The sequence below is a fragment of the Ambystoma mexicanum genome, chromosome 2p (genome assembly GCF_040938575.1).
Source record: "Ambystoma mexicanum isolate Mex_15411 chromosome 2p, UKY_AmexF1_1, whole genome shotgun sequence".
NCBI classification, from domain to species: Eukaryota; Metazoa; Chordata; class Amphibia; order Caudata; family Ambystomatidae; genus Ambystoma; species Ambystoma mexicanum.
Window position 1 is genome coordinate 1,155,054,058 of NC_090923.1, and position 22,918 is coordinate 1,155,076,975.

General features: G+C 48.7%; 1 protein-coding gene across 4 annotated transcripts in view; it reads left to right on the top strand.

Moving 5' to 3' along the window:
* Window positions 1-22,918, top strand: part of CACNA1F (calcium voltage-gated channel subunit alpha1 F) — a 1,137,291-nt gene that overhangs the window by 661,590 nt on the left and 452,783 nt on the right. For all 4 annotated transcript variants that reach the window (XM_069645269.1, XM_069645268.1, XM_069645267.1 and 1 more), the window contains one exon: window positions 9,131-9,218. In XM_069645269.1, coding sequence (XP_069501370.1) covers window positions 9,131-9,218 — 88 coding nt within the window. The remainder of the gene's footprint in view (window positions 1-9,130; window positions 9,219-22,918) is intronic.

Genomic DNA, 22,918 nt, shown 5'->3' on the forward strand with positions numbered 1-22,918 from the left:
CTTAGCTTGTATCACCTGGGCCTCCACTGGTAGGTCGGCAACCTTTTCCTGTTGCTTGGCCTTCTCCGGTTTCTCCCGTAGTTTCCCTAGGGTAGATGACTTTCTCTTCAACGAAGAGCTGGAGCGATGGCTGGAGATTGACGATGCTGGAGAAAATGAACATGCCCTGACCGTCGCTGGACCCGCTTGCACGGCGACCCCGACGAAACTGGACTTGCAGTGCTTGGCCTTGTCTTGGACCCCACGGATGGAGCACCCTCAAAGGACTTAGAAGCCCGCTCTGGCTAGCTGGATCCAGAGGAGGGATGCCCCTGTGAACCACACTGGGCAGGGGCCTTGGCTTTGAGCCACGCAGCCAGTCTGACGTGGCGATCCTTCAAAGTGCGCTTGGTAAAGCCATGACAGACCTCGCAATCCTTCCTTGTGCGTCGGGTGAAGACAATAAAGGCACTGGGAATGCTTGTCATCCATGAAAACATTCTGCAAACTGCAGTTGGTGCAGAGCTTAAAGAGGGAAGCCCCGTCCTTCTTCTCCTCTGACTTGATCTGGCGCAGTATAGGCCTGATGGCCTTCGGGAAACTTCCAAGAAGAAACACTTGACAAATCCGCCCTTGAGGGGGGATGAAAGATGCAGAGAAAACGGATCCCTGTTAATTGGATGAAGAAACGATGAAGCACACGGGCTCTATTGAGCAAACATAGGTGTTTTCTAGCAAAAAAGCATGAAAAATACAGAAAACTCCAAGAGCGAAACACAAGGACTCCCAACACTTGAACGTGAGGCAAAAATATGAAGATGGCTGCCAGAGGACGGGTTTAGGGAGAGGGCAGTCATTAGCTCGGGGCAGTATGATCCAGAGCTCACTGATTGGTTTATTGGAGAAAGACAGTTCATAAACGAAAGTGAAACTGTTTTTTCTTTTACCAAGGATTCCCAGCCTGACGACAAGGAATATTCATGAGCATATGAATCCATGCCAGACCCATGCTGAAGAACAACAGTTACAGGTAAGTAACTTGTTCCTTATTTTGACTAATATTGACAAGCACCCTCAGTTTTAGTTTGATAGGTAGGAACTTTGCTATTAGAGATATGATCACTGAGGCGTATTCTTTAAGTTAAATCAAAGTCCTGTAGAAACGTTATGTCTTCTGGTCCACATCTTTCTTCTGATACACCATATATGGTGTTAGAAGTGTGATTGGTACCACCTGATACTAGAATGGGACCCATGCAAGTTCGACACTTTATTTATTTTTATTAATATAGCACTCAAAACACAGCCTGTAGGCAGAGTGGTGTTAACAAAACAAACAACAAGGATATATAACAACATAAAACATTAATAAAAGGAAATCAAAGCACAATAGAACTATCTACAAAAACAGCTGAATGCAAATAATACATTCTCAAAATTGCCCAAAAACATGTTGAAGATCCAGATGCACATCTAGCCATTACACCAGAAAAGAAAGTCTTATACTGGATCAACTATCAGTCTTAAATTAATTGAAACCTGGTCCAGATCTTCACAGATTTTTAAGAAATAAGAGAGGTTACTACAGCTGCACCCAAACAGTATACAATATATGGATTCATGGGAACACCAGCCCTTCAGTTCAAGGTGCCAAAGAACCTTAAAATCGGAAGCTCTAATGATCCCAGACCCGGTTTTATGGTGGAGCCAACCCATCACTTTATTACTAAGCGCTTCCTTAGACTCTTCACCCATTGGCTTATCCACATTCACAATTACAAAGTTTATTTTATCCATGGTGAAATCTCTCAAAGACCTATCCTCAATCCTTGGTTTGTGTGTTTTTCCCATACGAAGATCCTTAGAGCTATAAGACATTCTTTATAGCTGTCCCTCCAGCAATTATGATCTACGGCTGCCCTAGAAAAGTTAGATATATTAATTTGGGTGACAGATGCAATTTCATGTATATTAGCAGAGTTTTCTCCAACTGAAAAAAGATAATTCACCCCAGAATATGTCTGACAGCACTGATCTACCACATTAGGCTTCAAAATAGTCTGAGAAGAATTATTCACCTTGATCGGTAATAATTGACAGGCAGATTTGTCAATAAGGTCAACCCAGATGCAGAGATGCGCAAAGTTTCTACACTGCATTATCTCTCAGATAATAATGCCTTTCACATGTTTCCATTCCTCCGGCTCTAAATGCAAAGCTGGTTCCCCTCCCTCCTAGACTGATCAGTCGAGGATAATGGCAGACCATCAGAGATAGAATTAACCTCACTTTTTCTTGGGGGGTCAGCCAAAACTGCCAGGGTAGGGGATACATTCCCCATATCTCCAACTTGATTTCCCATCACAGCATCGCCCAATACCACAGTATGTTCTCCCATAGTGACAACACGCCCTTCCACATTACTCAAGGCCTTTGTATTATGTTCCATAGAGGGCATTGGGCAGGCCATATCACAATTCGATTCTTTATCATCCATAGGGGAGCAGTCTCTCCTATCCCAAAGGTGCTGCTTCCTATGCTTACCAATGGCCAATACATCAAAAGTCAAGCGTTTTTGGCCACAGGTGTCAATAACATATCATCCTGCACAACATGGGATCTATTATGCATCCCAGAAATGGATCTATCGTGCCAAAGTCCCTTCTTCACCCCCTGAACAAAAGATCCAGACACAGGGGGGGCAGGAGGGTAAAGAAACAGACAAAGCAGACTGCCCAAATGTTACATTGAGACCCTTTGCTCTTGTGACTGGCATATTTCAAAATTCAAAGGAAAACTCATTGGGCCTCATTACGAGTCCGGCGGTAGCCGTGCTGGAAAAACCGGCAGGGTGCCGCCGGACCGGTAATACCATTCCACCTCTGTGATTGCCGGAATCACTGGGGCATAACAACCCCTGGTGACCCGGTAATTCTGGAGGCGGAATTCTGTAAATCCCCATTCCCATGGAGGACTCCATGGGGATGGGTACCATGGAAACACTGGTTCCGTCTATGACAGAGCCGGTGTTTCCATGTCCGCCTGCAGGCAGGTGGTGTTACTCCCGCCAGGTGAGACCTGGCGGGAGTGACACCTCCCGCCTGCATGACTCTGAATCAGCCAGTCCGGAAACAACAGTGGCGGCGGATTTACCGCCACCGTTGTTTCGGACCGGCTGACTTGTAATGAGGTCCATTGTGCTGTAGATAAAAGCATACATACAGAAAGTTGAGCCGGGAAACAGCCTAAGCACTAATCCCTAATCAAAGGCAACCATTGGAGTAATACAAAAACATGTTCAATACGACATGCCAGCAGCCTGAAACATTTTGCAAGCCTCCGTATGGGCAGAGCTCCACTTCGAGACCTTCCTGGGTTGCCGCCTCTCCAAGCAACACTCCAACGAATGTCAAAACAGCAACTCTCAGATGCCCCAGTCGTAATGCCTTTGTGTGTGCATGGCTCAGAAAGTCGTGGCACTGTCTGGTCCCACTCCACATTCATAGTGATAATGAGTCTAGGTGTGGGGCATGAGTGAAACCAATAGTTGTCCCGATTATACAACTAGTGGCTGTTTGAATAGTGCAGATCCTTACGATTGGTGGGCTTAAACTTGCTTCCAGGCTGGGTACTGGATAAGAAGAGGACTCCTACAGCCATTTCTTCAGATCAATATTGGAGCCAAGAATCCTTTGCAGAGGAACAGCTGTCTTAAGATCCGTTGAAGACTCCCGAAGAGGCCCAGAATCCCTTCCTGCTTTGGCCTGATAAAGCCCTGTTAAACTACCTGACCTGCAAAGGCCATGTGCGATACTTGAACACCTGAAATAGTGGGATCAACCAGTCTCAGCGTGTTCTCTGGCATGAGCCTTCGGGAGTGTCCCTAGACCACCCAGTGGACAGACCAGCTCTCCAGTGGGCTACCTTCCTTGAATCAACGCTGTTCTGCATTTGCAGCTGTAACTTTGGTGGTCGTCAGCTTGTGGTGTAAGTCGCCTTCCTGCAGAATGTCAGCCTCCCAGCTTCAAGGGATCCTGCTCGGGAAGGTCTTATTCAACCTCGAATGGAACAACTCCTGCCGTAGGCTGTGTGTGTTGCCCGTTGCTGGAACTCGCCTTCCCGGGTCCTGTGAAGTGTCCTGAAGAGGGATGCATTGGTGCTTTCTGCATTTCTCCATCGCCACAGGTTGCAGAATACTTGCACCCACAGCTCCTGAGCACCTCTTTCTGGAACCAACAGTGGGAAATCCAACCTCCAGCGACTCCCAGTTGACCCTTCCAGTCCTATGGGAAAATCAGAGTCAGTGGGGAAAGTAAACACAAAGCATTTGTCCCCCCGGTCCTCCATAGAATAACATTCCAAACAAGTCTCTTTGTATCCTTCCATTCCACTGCTTTTTGCTGGGCAGTGAAACCTGAAAGATAAGAACACATTTCTACTTACCAGTAACTTTGTTGCATCTTTTTTCTTGAATAATCACCAACACAAATACTTTACCAGCATCAGATACATTCTGGAGAGAAGCATTGTGACTTCTGGGCACAATGGCCCACTCTTCATAGGGATTGGACACCTGAAGCTAGGGCATATTTCCTGCCACTTGGTTCCATCTTAATAGATCACTTATCTTATTTTATTGATTTAACTAATTGAATGCATTTTAAGAACTTATGGTGACTTTATATATGTTTATTATTGAGTGTTGTGCAATATTATCACCTGCTTGTTTCATTTTTTAGCGTTTATGAGGCCTAGTTAAATATAGTATTTTTGTACATTTCTGTCTAAATTGAATTATAGTGTGCTTCACTGCATGGACTCATTGTGGACCCCTGATCCCACTCACACTCCCCTTGACTGCCCTCCATTGCTACCTTGATTGGATTTTGGCTAATGTCTCAGAGTGCCCATGTTCACTATAACTAGGGTGGCCTCCTAAAATCTGTCCACCAGGCCAGTTTCTAGAAATCCATCTTAACAACAGGTGCACATCAAAAGCAAACATTCAAGTTAAGCTTTCTGGCAAAAATGCATTGGGAACAAAACCCATAGATCCTAAAAGACCAACATTGTGCAACATATCCCGCTGCCCAAAGCTGACATGGCATTGCATAGTGATACACAGCATAGCATAGCAAACCCACGAGAGCATAGCTTAACATTTCAAAACCTGTCAGAGAGTAGCAAAGCTTGCATAGGGTAGCATAGCACAGTCACATAGCAAAAACAAAACAATCAAATATTAATGTTAACTACCATTCTTTGCCTACAGAAATGGGTGGAAGTGATACTGATGACATGGAACCAGGTGGCACATCTGGCACAAATGTTGCAAGGTCTGCTCTGTAGGGCATAGATTACATACTGTTGAAGGTGCCATGGTCATGGCTAAATTTTATGTCTTAAATATTTAGTGAGTTACTGCGCTTTTTATACAAACTGCATTCATACTCCGAATAATTTGATGTATGATGTTTTTGTGTGCGTGTGTGTATATATATTTATATATCCCGTCAAGATTATCATGCTATCTATCTGTGCATTTATTTTGGGTCATTTCTACTGCAATAATTTTTTAGCCTGTGTTTAATAAAAACAGGCGAAATTATGCATTGTCTTCGGTTGCATCATCTCCTCATTTTATGAGCAGGATACCTGCCAGGAGGTCTCCGCCACATCTCACTGGGGTCTCACCTGGACATATGGGGGCTCATGTTCATGAGGGGCATAGCATAGGAAACAACTGTAAAAGTCTTGTGTAAGCTTTTATGCATGTTTCTTATGGCACACCTCTGTTTCATTCATTTGTATGGCGGAGAGGAGGAGTGGAACGCAACTTGCGTATCTGCCACCTTCTTTCCTCTCCGCCATACAAATGTAGCAGCATTTGCGCTGGTATGCATTTTCATGCCGGCGCAAATGCTGGCGAGCCCTATATAGCCTGCCTGCTTTATGCACCAGCTTTAAGCAGGCGGATCCCGTAGGGATCCACTGTACACACTGCCTGCCATGCTTTCATGTCGGGCAGGGTTTAATTGTAATTGTGAGCACTGTTTGCCATCCGAGCATGGCAAGCAGCAGTCGCAATGAAAAGTAAATGCTGCCTGGCAAGCAAGTATGCCTGGCAGCGATTAATCACTTTGAACAGTGGAGGGCAAAAGTGCAGGTCAAAAGTCAACACGAACGGCTCCTCGCTGTCAAATTACTCATTTAATTAAAAATAGATCCATGGTGTTAGTTGCAAATAACGTAATCTGATTCTCCTTTATTAATTAGAAATAATAGATTCTCGCCCTGCATTGTTAATTGGGAATAATGGAACCTGGTCCTACTATATTAGCTGAGCCTAATGGAAGCTGGGCTTGGTGTGTTTAATTGATATTTTGAAATGTATGACAGTGTATTGTATTTTCTGAAGAAAAGTGGCGTTTTGATCGGAAGCACTCACAGAGAGCAGTATGGGAAGACCTTCAAGCAGTTACCTTACACAGAGTATTCAAGTAGGGAGTTTTAATTCATTAAAAGCTAGTGAGGATGATAATTGAGAAACAAAAACCACAAACAAATAACAAGCATTGCAAATAGATGGAAATTAGGAGAGAGATATGTAGATGTCATTGATAGTATTGTAGTGGTTGTCAGACAGGTGGTATCAGTATGGATGGTTTATGTTGGTGGATTGGTGCAGCTTTAGGGCTGATTTGAATGAGCAGATGTTGGTTTTGCTTTTTATGTCTGGGGAAAGGAGTCCAGTGGAGGGGGCAAGGACATACAATGAAATTAAACTAAAGAGCACACAAGGCCATTGGGGGAAGACATACTAAGGAGGATTCTAAGTCCAAGGATGCAGGGTGGGGAGAGGTGGGAGCTGGTGGCAGCCAGGTAGAAGTGTTGTGGATTTGAAGACAAGTAGTAGGAATTTGTATTTTGGCCTCTTGTGCATGGAGAGCCAACTGGCAAGAAGGTGGGGTGGAGAGGTTGGAGGGATGTCGGGGAGGTTGTACAGGGTGCAGTTAATTAAGTTGAGGATATTGTCTTGGTGGTCATAGGAGTAGAGATGGAGGCTGTGACGCAGATAAACCAATGTGAGCAAGGTGGCAATGAGAGTTTGAGTAGAAAGGCCGGTGTGAAGGGGATGGGTCTTGCAGATGTTTAACAGACTGATCCTGCAGCAGTGGCTGTGGATGTGATGACATTTTCTGAGATTTTAGTCGCTGTCAAAGAGAACCCCATGGTTGCGTGCCTTCAGGGAGGCTGAGAAGTCAGGGGGATAATAGATTGGGGAGGGGAGAAGAGAGTCTGGCAGATATATGACTTAGATGAGTTGAGCAAAGGACAGCTAAGTGCCATTCAGTGTCAGATAATGGAGAGATAGTTGGAAATCCCCAGGGAGAGGTAGCAGGTAATTGAGGGGAAGGAGAAGATCTGGGTATGTTCCTCAAAAAGATTAATGGAAAATCCAAAAGATGAGGTCTGTTTACCAAGGGAGGAGTTATAGAACGTGAAAAGATGTGCAGTCAGGATGAAGCAATTTTGGGACCCGTACTTGGAGAGGGGTATGTTCAGAGGTTCCAGATTTCCATGATATGGAGAAAGAGCCGCCAGTGTGGAAGGAGCCGTCCTAGGACAAGGTGGTGACTTGAAGTTCCAAAGTTAGGGAGTGTTAACAGGAAAGGGGGCTGGTCGACTTTATCTAAAGCAGAGGCGAGGTCCTAGACTCTGAGGTTTGACAAGTGCTTGACAGAGGACAAAATGTCATACAATTGGTTCAGTCCCATTTCTTTTGAGTGGCAGCTACAGAATCCAGGTGTTGGAGGGGATCATATGGATCATTAACCTCAATACTTTCACCAATGAGTCCATGTTATCGCCCCAAACTGTTTTAAAAGTGACCATTTGCTGCTAATCTTCCCAAAATGGCTTTGGGGGAGTACCCTCAGATGTCCCTATCAAATGGTCTTAAACAATTTCTATCCAAATTTCACCGGTTTCCTTTAAAATGCACCATTTACTTCTAATTTCACCAAAACGCCCTCTGGGAGATCACCCAGTCCCCCCAAAAGGGGGTCTTTAAAATCTATCAAGGTTTTACAATTGCTACTACCTTAACGTTAAAGATTTACAATTGACCATGTTTCCATAACATTGCTTGGGGTAATACACCCACGCGCCCTGTCAGCAGAGTAGCTAATGTGTGTGTGGGCAGGCAGTTGGGTTTTCAAAGTTTGTGTTTTGGTGAAGGGTGGTTGTGTTTACAAAATGGCTTATCGTTGTATGGCATTTTTGCATACCCACAGACTATTATTTGTATTTTATTGAATTTTCAGTTCAACCATCAAGATACAACAAGCATTAAGTAACAATTTAATTAAACCAGAAAACAGTACAAAAACAATTCACATTATAGAAGAGGATAGAAGGGTAGGGAGGGACCAAGGTGTGAGAGGAAGTAGGAGGTATGAACAGTGGAGAGAGTTGAAGTAAGAGAGGAAGCAGAGGGTGAGAGGGGAAAGGAAGGAAGAGATGAGGATTAGAAAAGTGGAGGAAGTGGGGTAGGGTGGGGTAGCATGAGAGGAGAGGGAGAGGTGTAAGAGAAGTAGGAAAGGGAATAGGAGGTGTGGGTAGAAGTAGCAGAAGTAAGAGAGGGAGCAAAGAGTTTTAGGGAGGTGAATGGAAGAGATAGGATTTTAGAGAGGTACGGAAGTTGGGGAAGGATGGAGTAGAGCGGATGGTGAGAGGGAGGCGGTTCCAGTGGAAAGGAGCGAGTAGTTGGAAAGAACTGAATATTATGATGGACTGCCCTTCTCATTTCAAGCTGCCCCTATTGTGCCACTTCTGCACCATTTTCTAGAAATATTGTAGCTTCTCCTCCTGCTATGACGTTTTCACCTCCCCTACATCCACAACCACCCATTTCACTCTCTTGTATCCTGCTTATCACTTCCTGCTTTCCCTCTCAACTCCTTTCTCATTTCCTGCTCCCCTCTCGCACTGCGGCTTTCTCGAGTCTCTCTTTCCTACCTTGCTCTTCAGCTGCCCCACCATGACACAAAGAACTTTTTCGCCTCCCTAGTCTCTCTGGTTTGTAATTGTCTGTTCCCTTGGCTACCCACTGTGTGTATGATGCCTTATCTTTGGTCTTGATTTTCAGCTCCAGCGCCATCTCAGTGGTGAAGATTTTACGAGTGCTCAGAGTGCTGCGTCCCCTGAGAGCCATCAACCGAGCCAAGGGTCTGAAGGTACTGACTGCAGTGGGGGTCTATCTAGGTACTGCCAGTGCTGACGGCAGAGATGGGTGTGACCAGGAACTGGAGGTTTTGACTGCAGAGGAACCTGATCAAGGACTGAATTTACTGCCTGCATAAGGGGGGGGTTATTGACTACAGAAGGGGGTTATCAGTTTTCTTATCAGCTTGCAGGCTAGGAAACGGGTCTGGGTGTACAAGATTGGCGTGAGACACAGGAGGGGTGCAGGGAACAGGGGCAGTATGTGATTATGGGATTAATTGGCAAGATACATTTTTTCATTAACATTTGTTATTTAGCAGCCAGGGGTAATACCAGTCCAAGATGGAGGTGAAATTCAAGAAAACTGATTGGCTAAGCAGGATCTGTGAGGTCGTTTAGAATCCTGCAAAGGATTCTAAACTGCCTTTCATTTAATAAATACTTTATTGTGGTACAATCCAAAAATTGGATTTTACACAACTCATACATATCAGATATACATCTCAAACAGAAACAAAATATATATATATATATATGCAATAGATTTTCGGTTAGATGCAAAGTACATCAAAGAACAAACACCAGCATAAAAGATAAACTGCCATATAATTTAAAATTTAAAAGCAATATAATGCTTTCATTACGATCATTAGACCGACCATAAAATTCACACAGTCACAAATCAGCAGTATATCGACTTCCCGATAAATTTGACTTTATTACTGGAGTAAGGGCTTTATATGGGTCCATACCCTAAAGAGAGCTAGCTGTAGGCTTAAGGAGACTGTATTCAGGCAGCCATACCAAAAGACTTCATCTTTTATCGCCTCATAATTATGGACCCATTTTTCATATGCGCACATATATGTCGGACCAAGTTTTGGGCATAGTGTTAGGACATGTCGGGCAGATTCGAGTACTCCTGTCCCCTGGCAAATTCGACAAATCCTGACCTCTCGGGGAATGTTCAACCTTGGCCCAATAATAGTAAGGACCGGTAGCTGGTTTGTTCTCAATTGCAACAAGAAGCGTCTAACTTCAGGTGCCGGTGATAACAATAAGTACACCTGAGTTTTTAGATACCTGTGGGTGACGTGAGAGACTGCCTCATATCCACTAAGCGTAGTTAAGTGGTCTGTATTCATACACCAGTCCCACTTATTTAGTTTATCTTGAAATGTTTTTTTTCTGGTGGATATATGGTAAGTGTTTTAGCTTTTCATAAGGCCAGTCAATCTCCACAAATAATGATTCATTCAAATCTTTATATGACCCACCCCTGGGATGTTTTTCTGAACCGTAGCTTTGCCCTGCCAACCTGAGCAATTTACAACGGGGGTTTGCTAGAGCTTTCAAGTAGAAGGAACCTTGCGCACGCAGTGCCATCCCTCTCAGGGAGATTAGCCCCAGTTCAAGTCTTAGATATTGTACTGAGCAAGAAGGCCCCAGGCCAAAAACACTGCGCCAATAGTGGCCCTCTAGGATGTTGAGCCAAGTTAGATCTTGCATGGCTAATGCCTCCAAGCCATATAGTATTGTGGGTACAATTTCATAATACCGACCATACTAAAACCTGCAGTGCCCTTTGCAAATCTGCAGGCCTGGAGGGTTAGCAATTTTGCTCTCCGTTTTTTATTTATGATTATAGCTTCATAGTTAGACAAAGCCTTGAAATCCAACCCTAGATATGGATATTGTCCACCACCGCAATAGTTCCCAAGTTGGTATCAATACCAGTTTGTTTTGTCCCTTTTCTTGCAATAGCCATTATTTTAGTTTTTTCCAGGTTTATGACCAAACCCAACTGTGATGAGTATGTCTGTAACTCATTAAGTAAATTCTTGATGCCAGACATTGTGCGGTCAAAGAGGATCAAGTCATCCACATATAGCATTCCCATAATCGGTGTTTCCTTCAATTTGGGAGGACAATTGGACTTTGATGCCATACGGTCCAGCAGATCGGCTATATATAGGTTGTACAGAATGGGTGCAGTTACGCAACCCTGCTTAACTCCCATATTAGTACAGATCTCCTCAGAGACCTCCCCCCGGTCATTAAGGCGGACCCTAGTGGTAGTGTTACTATGCAGGGCTATCAGTATGTTTAGGATCCATCTTGGGCACCCCATGTCTTTCAGCTTTGACCACAGGATGTCACGGCCCACCAGGTCGAAGGCACTGGTAAAGTCTACAAAGACAATGGGCCTCATTAAGACCCCGACGCTAAACCATGGTGCCATTAGCACCATGGTCAATGCCGGGGTCCGCCATGGTGAATGGCGGAATTATCGCCCCATTCCAAGGTTGGCGGGGCGGTAATTCCCCATTCACCATGGGCCCTTCCCCTTTCCCATTTTTGCCCCATAGGGCTCAATGAGAATGAGGAAGGCGCTAAGTACGGTGCCGCAAATTGCGGCACCGTACTTAGCACCAAGGTCCCTTTGCGGGTTGGATTTTAACACCTGCAAAAAGCAGGCGTTAAAATCACCAACACGCAAAGGGGCCTGGTAATCAGGCGTTAAGGGGTTAACGGCGCTGCCACCTTTTGCGGCGCCGTTAACCCCTTAACGCCAGGGTTGTAATGAGGCCCAATGTATAGTGTGGCATCCTTGCAGCTCATGGTATTATTAATTAGCTGATCTAGGACCCTGATGTTATGGGTAGTGCCTGCCCCTGGCCCGTTTGTGCGTAGTGCAAGATCTGTCTTTCAGTGACCCAATTTTCAATCTCTTTGAGAACCAAAGTGTTGAAAATTTTACTGGTTACATCTAGCATAGAGAGTTGGCGGTAGTTGGCGGATTGAGTTCGCTCCCCCTTTTGCAAACTGGTATAAGCACAGATTTCTTCCAGGAAGATGGAATTTGGCAGGATCTGCATGTCCTAGCATATAGCGTAAGCAATATCTGCGCCCAGTTATGTGGATCCTGCTTCAGTTCCGCGTTGGCTAAGCCGTTTGGCCCTGGAGCGTTTGAAGTTTTTAAATCCAAAATGGTCTGTTTTATACTCTTGTACCTGAGGGGGAGTGGCCAATTTATAACCCCCATAATCCTTTGTGTGTTGGTCATGTTCTCTCTATAAAATTTATTAGAGATATATTCAACCCATTTTTCTCCCGGAATGGGATTTAGTACCTTCAGCTTCTGTTCTCCCCCCGCCCGTGCCAATATTTGCCAGATCCTACGGCTATTTTTACTGCATAGGGCTTCCGCAAACTTTTGCCAATGAGTGATTTTTTGTGTCTGGCGGTACCTTCTTAGCCAGCTATGATATTTTCGTTTCATCTTTAGGGTCTCCAGATTGAATATGCCCACCTCAATATTTGATGTTGTTTGCGCTCTTAGGGCTCTCAGGGCTCGCCGCATAGCGCGTTTCTGGTCTCTTATGTTTACATCAAATGTTTGAGTACCCCCACTCTTCCAGCTTATCCCCGGGGTAGGGTTAACTTTAAAGAGTGAGTGTGTTAGGTGTGTAATCCAGCATTCGATTTCCTCAGGGCTCTTACCCCACATTAGTTGTTTAATGTTCTTATCACTGGGGAAGGAAATAGTGATATTTTTTTCTATATTTCTCTGGGTCCATCTGATCTTGTTCCCTGCATGATTAGGTACCAACTCCCTACAGGATCCACACTCCACCGTGTCCCCACCACCCTCTACGCACAGCGTGAGGGTTCTGTGATCACTAAAATCATTCAACCTAATGCTTAGTTGCATGATATGGGGTAGGATACACTCTGATACGGCCACATAATCAAGGACTGGACACTTTTTCCCCCAAGGACTGAACACTTTTTCCCCACTACCCAAGATTCTTTCCCCGGGATGTCCCCCCTTGTGCGACCATTTAATAAAGTCAAATTCCATTCCTTTAGGATATCTAACCATAGTCTCCCTTTGTTATTACTCTTAAACAGGGGCAGGTTACACATATTCTGAAGGTATCAGTAGTTCCCACACCCTTCCAGATCAAGGCACTTTGCATTCAAGTCACCACAAAGTATGACCGCTGACTTTTGTTCCCCAGTACACCAGGCGGTCATCAATGTATCAAGTGTGTCCCCTAATGTTTCCGTTTTCTGCTCACCAGGGGGGTCATGTATATTAATTATCAAAATTTCATGAACACCTGCCCAGCCACCCGGCCGGCTTATTTGAATCGGCAAGACATTTCCTCCTGGGCTATCCTGGTGTATCAATCTAGGGTTGTATGAGGATTTGACACCAATTAGAAGACTCCCCTTGGGTCTTCCCCTTTCTCCCCTTACTGCCATAGATTGGTAGGTTACATAGCCATCAAATTCCAGTTCAAAGGTTACCCAGGATTCTTGTAATAAGAATAGGTCAAAAGATAGTAGGAGATCGCGGGAGGCTCCCTCATTCATCCAATGACTATGACCTCTCGTGTTCCAGCTAATAATGGTCGAAGTTCATCCTCTTCTTTTCTGTGCGAACATTCCTTGCAACCACTCCCACCCTTGCTCATCACTAAGTCTTTGTACAGTTTTTGTTGTGACTGGTACAGCAGAGCTAGGGGTATAGGCACAAGAGCATTTTTGGTACTTATCCACCCTCGGGGCAGACGGTAAGGGTACGTCTAATACATAGCCCAAGTGTTCCAAAGAAGCCCGATTTGCCCTTAACATAGCAGCTGTCTCAGGCAAACAGCAGTGAATTGTTGTGAGTTTTACTCCCTTTAATCGTGAGGGTTCCACGAAATCAACATCACTAGTGTTTAGAATTCATAGGGATGGTATTTTTGAAAAGAGGGAGAAAATTGTATGTCTGTTTAGTTGTATACCAATTTTTCCTCCCTCAACCAGAGATATAGTCACATTTTTAATGTCCAATTTGTCTGGCATTGGAGGCTCACCACCGCCCATACGGGGCATTTGGGAAGGAATATGTTGTGGGGCCTCAGGCTCCTGCCTAGGTAGTGATACCGAATTTTGTGTGGCAGAGCCTGTCTCAGTACAATTGGACAACTGGGCTTCCGATTGCTGACTAGTTTGCCCCGGCTGATAGACCATTGGCAGCTAGTTAGGGTGCCCACTGTTTGGGCCGATCTTCTTTTCCTTCTCGCAGCCCGTTTACGTTGTTTCTTAGATAGGTTTTTGACAGGGGGCCGAGGAGTAGAATTTCGGGGAGGCGGATTATTGATTTTTTCCTCACATTTCTTTGCTTGTCTTCTCTGCTTCCTATAAGGTTGGGCCCCATTTTCCTGCGCCCCCTCTCCCGCAGGAAGGGGCCTATATTCCTCCTCAGTCGTGGTTTCCTTATCTGAAGTTGGTAAGGGATTACCTTATCCCGGCCATTTAGTGGAATGGCCGTAGCCGGGATTCCCCTCAGATCGATGCAGGGGATATTAGGTATTTTAGTTGGTGCACTCAGAAGTTTGTAAAGGGCAAGAACCACTCTCCCCTGTGCCTTTTGGTCTTCATGAATAGTACCACAGAGTTTTAGCAGTGTTTTAATTGCAAAATTGAGGGTTGCATTTCCAGATTGTGAGGTTTCATGGGTACTGTAGTCTGGTGGTGCAAGTTCATGTGACGAGTTTCCTGATTCAGAAGCCATATTTGGACTGGCAGATAGCCGCGGTGCCTTTGGTGAGGCCCTAGGGCTAATTTAGGGGGGGCTCTGTTTGTGAGGCCGAAGACACAAGAATGGGGTGTTCCATATCCCCTAAAGTTAGGGGTACTGCTAGTTCCTCCAACGTAGGTGCCATGGGCCCTTTTCCCTCCAGAGTATCCGGGATAATGTAATTGTTTGCAGACAGTGCTGCAGCTTTTTCCTCAATATGTTTCCCCTCTTGTGTGCCCACATGCTCCTGGAGAGCGTTACATAATTGTAAGAGGGAGTCGTTGTCTAGATCTAGCGGAAGATAACTGCCTTCTTCTATTTGCGAGGAATTACCTTTTTTTGATCCAGTCGTGGCCCCTCCCTCCGTAGGTATGCAGGGAAAGCATGCGTCCAAAGGGCCCTTTTGGGGAACAGGCAATTTTCCTCCCGGAGCTTTTATTCCCCCATTTTCTAAGGGGGAATTATTGCCCGTATCAGCGGGTGTTCCTTTGTTTGAACGCAGCCCATATGGATTCCTTCCCTTTGCGATCGCCGTTTTGTTCCGGTTTGTTGCCTTTCCTGGGATATTTTAGCATCTAATCCTGTCTATGTTACATGTTACACGTTCAACTCCGTAATTAGGTACCAGCCGTACAGCAATAGACTAAGGCTCAAACAACCCTTGGGACCACTGGGGTTTATGATGACTCACTTGCTGGTTGGACAGGTCTCAAGTTCCACAGTATTTCCACTCAGCTGTGTCTATACAGGCCTGACAGTGCACCTCAGCACCAAACAGCCGCAAAACAGTCTACGCCCTTGACACCGTCGGGCTTAACGCCGCAAGGGTGGTTGTGTCGGCCGTAAATGCAAGCTAAAGGTCACGTGATCTGTCACGTGACTGCCACTGGGTCCGCCTGCTCTAGGAAGCGGGCCCAAAGCAGCAAGAGCTTTCAGAGCTCGCAGTGCTGCATCAAAGTTAGAAATGCTGTAGCCAGGTAAACGTTGCACATTCAAAGCAGTCCTTCAGGGATTAAAGTATCAGGCCGCTCGGGCGGCTGTGTCGGCCGTAAATGCAAGCTAAAGGTCATGTGATCTGTCACGTGACTGCCACTGGGTCCGCCTGCTCTAGGAAGCGGGCGCAAAGCAGCAAGAGCTTTCAGAGCTCGCAGTGCTGCACCAAAGTTAGAAATGCTGTAGCCAGGTAAACATTGCACATTCAAAGCAGTCCTTCAGGGATTAAAGTATCAGGCCGCAAGGGTGGTTGTGTAGGCCGTAAATGCAAGCTAAAGGTCACGTGATCTGTCACGTGACTGCCACTGGGTCCGCCTCCTCCAGGAAGCGGGCGCAAAGCAGCAAGAGCTTTCAGAGCTCGCAGTGCTGCACCAAAGTTAGAAATACTGTAGCCAGGTTAACGTTGCACATTCAAAGCAGTCCTTCAGGGATTAAAGTATCTGCCTTTCCATTAGCTCTTGACAAGTGAAGGTCCGAGTTTCATGAGCTCCAGAGTTTTTCATAGGAATTACCAAGAAGATTGATCTTAAAGTTTTTTCGGAGAAGGAAATTTGAACAAGAGAAGAAAGAAGAATGCAGAAACAGCAATAGGATTGAGATAAGTGCTGTTAGGAAAAGATATACATAGTTGTAAAAAGTGGTACCAGTAAAAGTTGGTGAATGTGTTTGGCGCTTATTAAGTGACTGAGGTTTATCATCTTACATGTTTTTAATAATTTTCCTTTGTGAGCGGGTATGTACTAACACTACCACACCCGTGCGCTGCCAAGTAGCGTCAGCAGACCTGAAGAATCCAAGTGATTTTACGAAGGCAAAATTATCGCGGCTGAAATATCCCAAAACAAGGTGCTCGAATGACCAAGCATTCGAACACTTTATTTTCAGACATTTCAGCCCCGATAATTTGCAAAAACACACATTCTCACACACAACACACCAATAACACCCCCGCACCCACACCCTCAGCACACCCCCACCCACACCACCAACATAAACAAATCCCACTTACCTTCACCTTCACGCTGGTTCCCTGCAGCGCCAGTTCCCTTTCACTTCCGTGATCGGGAACCGGCGCTGCAGGGTCCTTTTCTTTTTTTGTTTTAAACGGACAGCTGCGGGGATGTCCCCCGCAGCTCCCGCTCACTATACGATGAAGTATAGTGAGCGGGGCAATGCGGGGGACATCCCCGCAGCCCCTGTTTCATTTTTTTCTTTTTTTACACGGACGGCTGTGGGGGTGTCCTTCGCAGCCCCCGCTCACTATAAAATAAAGTATAGTGAGCGGGGCAATGCGGGGGAAACCCCCGCAGTCCCTGTTTTTTTCAATGCTACCACCAAAGGATCAAACTTTTGGTGTTTGATCCTTTGGTGGTAGCATTTTTAGAACTTTTGGTCGTTTCTACCTTTTTTTTCGGTCAATTTGACCTAAACCGACCTGAAGGAGCACGCACACAGATCCTTAGTGTAAAGGAACCAATAATGCAAGAGTGCGTCACGCAAGTCTTGTCTGAGATCTGTCAGAGGTCTCTGAGGATTCATTGTATGCGTGGCGAGTTTCTGTCAGCTTGGAGCATTGACAGCCTGCACCGGCTGCGTCAGAGGAGTGCAGTCATCGGGAAAGTATGAACAACGCATGCAGAGTCATCAGCAGTGCGTGTGATTCACAAGAATTTTAAAGCATCCAGGAAACACATGTCGTCACATTTTTCACCATTTTACAAATATGTACATTTGATACGAAATAATGTTTGTTCCACCTTTTCGGACATTTTCTTGTTAAAGTCACTTATTCTCCAGCATGGGGTCTGGCATGGATTCACATGCTCATGAATATTCCCCGTCGTCAGGCTGGGAATCCTCGGTAAAGAAAAAACCAGTATCAGTTTCGTTTCTGATCTGTCTTTCGTAGTAATAACTAATCACTGGTCTCTGCGTCATACTGACCACAGCCAATGACTGCCCTCTACCTAAGCACCGCCTCTGGCAGCCATCTTCAGATTTTTACCGCACGTTCATGTGTTGGGATCCTCGTGCTATTGCTCTCGAGCGTTAGTGCTATTTTTTTCACGTTTTTTCTCAAAAACTTCGTTTTTTCAGTCAAAAGAGCCTCAAGCTCCACCGACTCTCCATCCGATCAACGGGGACCCGTGTCGGATTCGTCTGCGCCCCTCAAGGGTGAAGATTTCGTCGAGCTACGCTTTTGGAGGACTCCAGAAGTTTCTCAGGCCCGGTGATGGCCCAGGAGAAGGGAAGCTCCACGCCCGGAAAGCTGTTCAGGGTCTGCCCTGGATGCCAGCTGCAGAACGTCTTCAAGGAGGACGAACACTCTTTTTGTCTTTACTGCCTACATGAGGACAAGACGCACGTGGAGAAGGACTGTGTGTTTTGCGGCAACATGTCTGAGCGGACCATGAAGGACCGCCATCAACGTCTCGCCAACTGGCTGGAAGGGAAGAGCCTGTCCGGCGAGAAGAAGAGGAAGAAATCCGAGCGGTCTTCTAAGACCTTTGAGGACGCCCCGGCGACGGGGGTCCAACATAAGGCCAAGCACCGCGAGTCCGCTGGCACCGGGAGCGCCGAACGTCTGGCTCTACGGGCGCCAGGCTGGGCGCACCCTCCCCGGCACCATCAACCACGAGCCAACGCTCTGGGTCGGGTAAGAGGAAGGCCGAGCACCCGGCGAGGCTCCTGGAGAGGCCCCGGTCAAGCTCGAAGGCGGAGGGGGAGCGAGGCAGTGTCCCCCCCCTCAAGGATAAGGCGGTGAGCGCACCTAAGGTGGTGAAGGCCTTAATCCATCCGGCCAAGCCCTCTATCGAAACTGTCGCGGCGGCCCTGGCTCAGCCTGTGGAGGCTACACCAGTGGTGGCGACCTCGGGGCTCAGAGTCTCCCTGCCACCTCAGAGGGAGTCCTCTTTTGTGCCCATCGATAGGACCCCCGTGAAATCCCCTGTGGGGAAGAAAAAGGGGGGGCAGGGCGTCGTCGTAGATTCGGCCTCAACCTCGGAGGAGGAGCTGGTCGAGGTCTTAAGCCATGGCCTCGGCGTGGAAGAAGACCGGCCCGTCGGGATGGACCCCGACGCAGGTGACGACGACATCGTCGAGGGTACCGACGGGGCCCCTGATCGCCCGTCGGATTCCCCTCTGCCAGCGCCGCGAGACAACTCGGCGGCCATTTTGTTGGCTATACAGTCCTTATGCTCAGAGATAAGGACGAGACTACCGTTGCCGACGGAACCTCTCCCGTCGGGGGACCCAGAACCGAGGGGATGATACGGGGACTGACACGGCAGCGACGGGTACGGACGACGAGGTATACGACGAGGATGTACCGTCGTCGCCTCCCACCAGGGCTTCTCCGCCCGACGAGATTGGATCGTTCCACTCCATGATCACCAGGGCATGCAAGCTTTTCCAACTCTGCCCTGAGGAGAAGAAGAAGGAAGGTTTCCTTTATCAGCGGCGTGAGGCCAAGAGGAAGACGGTCCTCGCAGTGCCTCTATTGGACGACATTTGGGATGAGGGCCTCACCCTCCTCAAGAACCCTTCCACGACGCCAGCTAGAAGAGACCGGTATGAGCAAAAGTACCGGTGCCTCCGGGCGCAGCCTACCCCGGACTCCGTCGTCTCTGGCGGCGGCCAGGAAAAAAGCGGGGGGGGGTGCGGCCTCCACATCGACTTCCCCACCGGACGGCGAGGGAAAGAAATTGGACGCTATGGGACGCAGAGTCATCTCGTCTGCAGCGACGACGATTAAAGCGGCCAACGCCTTGGCTATCGTGGCCCGCTACGACAGGGAGCTCTGGTACAAACTGGCTCCCCTGCTGGACTTCTTGCCGGACGACAAGAGGGCAGAGGCCCTGGAGATCCTGCAGGAAGGTGAGGTGGCTTCGGACCACGCCATTACCGTTGCGACAGACATTGCCGACACTGGGTTCCGCCAGTTGGGCAACGGCGTTTGCCTTAGGCGGCGTGGATGGCTCAAGGCTACGGACTTCCGTCAAGACGTTCAGACCAGAGTCCTGGACATGCCCTTCGATGGGAACAACCTGTGTGGGAAAACAGTGGACGATTCCCTTCAGGCCATTAAAGCGGACACCGAGACGGCCCGGGCCCTTGGAGTTCTGCAACAACGACGGACGCCCTTTCGGAGCAGCGGAGGCAAGGGCGCCTCCAAAGGTTCCGGCGGCGGTTTCTCCACCTACCGTCAAGCGGCCCGCTCGTCGTCTCAGGCGGCCTACAGAGGACGAGGCAAGTCTGGCGGACCCCGCCGTCGTCGCCAAGGAGGTCAAGGCGGCAAAGCCTCGTCGAAGCAGGATTGAACCGGCCGTGGGGTCGGGCCCCCACCGAAGCACCCCGGTGGGAGGCCAGCTGGCGAGCTTCGTCAGCGTGTGGGAGTCCATCTCCACCGACCGTTGGGTGCTGGACGCCTTGGCCCGGGGCCACGCGCTCGAGTTTCAAAGAAGGTGTCCGCGCGTCCCCCCCGTGGCCAGGAAAGAACTTCACGTCCCTCAACTTCTCCTGGAGGTAAAGGCGATGCTCAGGAAGGGCGCCATCGAACTCGTCCCAAAGAGGCTTCGGGGCTCCGGAGTTTACTCGAGATACTTCCTCGTGAAGAAGAAGACGGGGGGATGGCGCCCCATCCTGGACCTGCGACGTCTGAACAAGTTCATCAAGGCGCAAAAGTTCTGGATGGTCACCCTCCAGCACGTCCTGGGTCAGCTGGAGGAAGGAGACTTCCTGTCGTCGTTGGATTTGGAGGATGCCTACTTCCATATTCCCATCCTAAAGGGGCACCGAAAATTCCTCAGGTTTGTGGTCCAAGGGCGTCATTACCAGTTCAAAGCCCTCCCCTTCGGACTACGGTCGGCACCCAGGGTGTTCACCAAGTGCCTCGCACCGGTGGCGGCGCAGCTGCGCCGCGAAGGGATCCACGTCTACTCCTACCTGGACGACTGGCTCATCCGAGCCAAGACGAGGGAGCTCGCCGTGGTTCACACGGCAATGACCGTCCAACTTCTCACGGACTTGGGATCCTCCGTGAACTACGCCAAATCCCACCTGGTACCCGCGCAAGACGCTCTGTTTCTGGGAGCGAGGCTCAACACAGTGTCCCTTCTGGCCTCCCCGTCGGAGGAGAGGACCAGGACCATCCTGGGCAAGGTGCAGCGGATGTTGGTGGCCGACGCGGCCAAGGTGAGGTCCATCAAGTCCCTCCTCGGAATGATGTCTTCCTGCATCTACCTCATTCCCATGTGCAGGCTCCGGATGCGCCCGTTGCAGGAGTTCCTGGACGCGCGCTGGATCCAAACGACGGGCAGCTTCGAGGAAAGGATCACACTCGACGAGAGTTTCCGACGAGCGATCCGGTGGTGGGGCACCCGTGCGCATCTGACGGCGGGCATGGACTTCCAGACCCCAGCCCACCAGGAGACAGTGACCACGGATGCCTCCCTGGAAGGGTGGGGAGCGCACACCGAAAATCTGCACGCAAGAGGCCTTTGGCTCCCGATGGAGAAATCCCTACATATCAACGTCCTGGAGCTCCGTGCAGTGTTTTGGGCCCTCAGGTCCTTCCTTCCGTCCCTCAAGGGCAAGGTGGTGAGGATCTTCACCGACAACACCACCACCATGCTTTACATCAGGAAACAGGGCGGAACCAGGTCCCCAGCACTGTCCAAGGAGGCGCAGGACCTGTGGCATTGGGCAGTCGCCCAAGGGATGTTTCTGGTGCCGTTTCATCTGGCAGGGATAAAAAACACCATCGCCGACTCACTCAGCAGGGAGCTGCGCTCGTGCCACGAGTGGGAACTACGGCAGGATCTAGTGGATCGCCTTTTCCGACGGTGGGGCACACCCCAGATCGACCTGTTCGCGACAGCGACGAACTCCAAGTGCCGGAGGTTCGCCAGCAGGTTTCCCCAGGCGAGGAGCATGGGCGATGCTTTCTCGTTCCCCTGGGAGGGCCTGTTCCTCTACGCGTTCCCTCCTTTGCCACTGCTAATCCGGCTCGTCAACCAGCTCAAGAGGTCACGGTGCAGGATGATCCTCGTCGCACCTGCGTGGCCGAGGCAGATATGGTTCCCGGACCTTCTGGACTTGTCAGCGTCCCCTCCAATCAAGCTGCCGGTGGACGCGGATCTGCTCTCCAGGGAAGGAGGCGCCATCCTCCACCACGACCCGAAATCGCTGAACTTGCAGGCCTGGCTCCTGCAGCGCTAGAGTTTGGAGGATACGACATACCGGCCGACTGCAGAGAGGTTCTTGCAAAGGCCAGGGCGTCCTCGACTCTTAAATGCTACAGACACAAATGGAAGAGGTTTTCTGTCTGGTGCCACGCACAGAAGATTAACCCTCTACGGATTACGGCTCCCCAGGTACTGCCGTACCTGCTGACGCTGGCCAAAGCTGGACTGGCACACGCATCCATCAAGATTCATCTTGCTGCAATCTCCCGATACACCAGAACCACGGGCCGGTCGTCCCTGTGGTCTCATCGTCTGGTGAAAGAGTTCATGAAGGGACTGTTCAGATCGTTCCCGCCGGTGAAGGCACCGGCCCCGGCGTGGGAGCTCAACGTGGTGCTGACCAAGCTCATGGGACCTCCGTTCGAGCCTCTGCACTCGGCCCCGTTGAAGTTTCTGTCGTGGAAAACAGCGTTTCTTGTGGCCATCACCTCTGCACGACGGGTGGGAGAGATCCAGGCCCTTTCCTGCAAGGCCCCGTACTTGACTTTTTACGACACGAGGGTAGTGCTCAGGATGCACCCCTCCTTCATGCCCAAGGTACCGTCGGACTTCCATCTCAACGAACCCTTGGTGTTGCCTGTGTTCTTCCCGTCGCCTTCGTCGCCGGCTGAGAGGACTTTGCACTCGCTGGATGTGGCTAGAGCACTGAAGTTCTACGTGGACCGCACAAAGTGTTTTCGGAAGACGTCACAACTCTTTGTGAACTTTGGACCTGTCAATCAGGGGAAGGCTCTCTCGAAGGCTTCCATTTCCAGATGGCTCTCCGGCTGTATCATGTACTGTCATCGGTTGGCCGTCCGAGAGCCCATTCCACCAGAGCGATCGCAGCTACCACGGCGTTCCTTTCTGGTGTGCCACTGCTGGACATATGCAGGGCTGCTACGTGGAGGTCGAC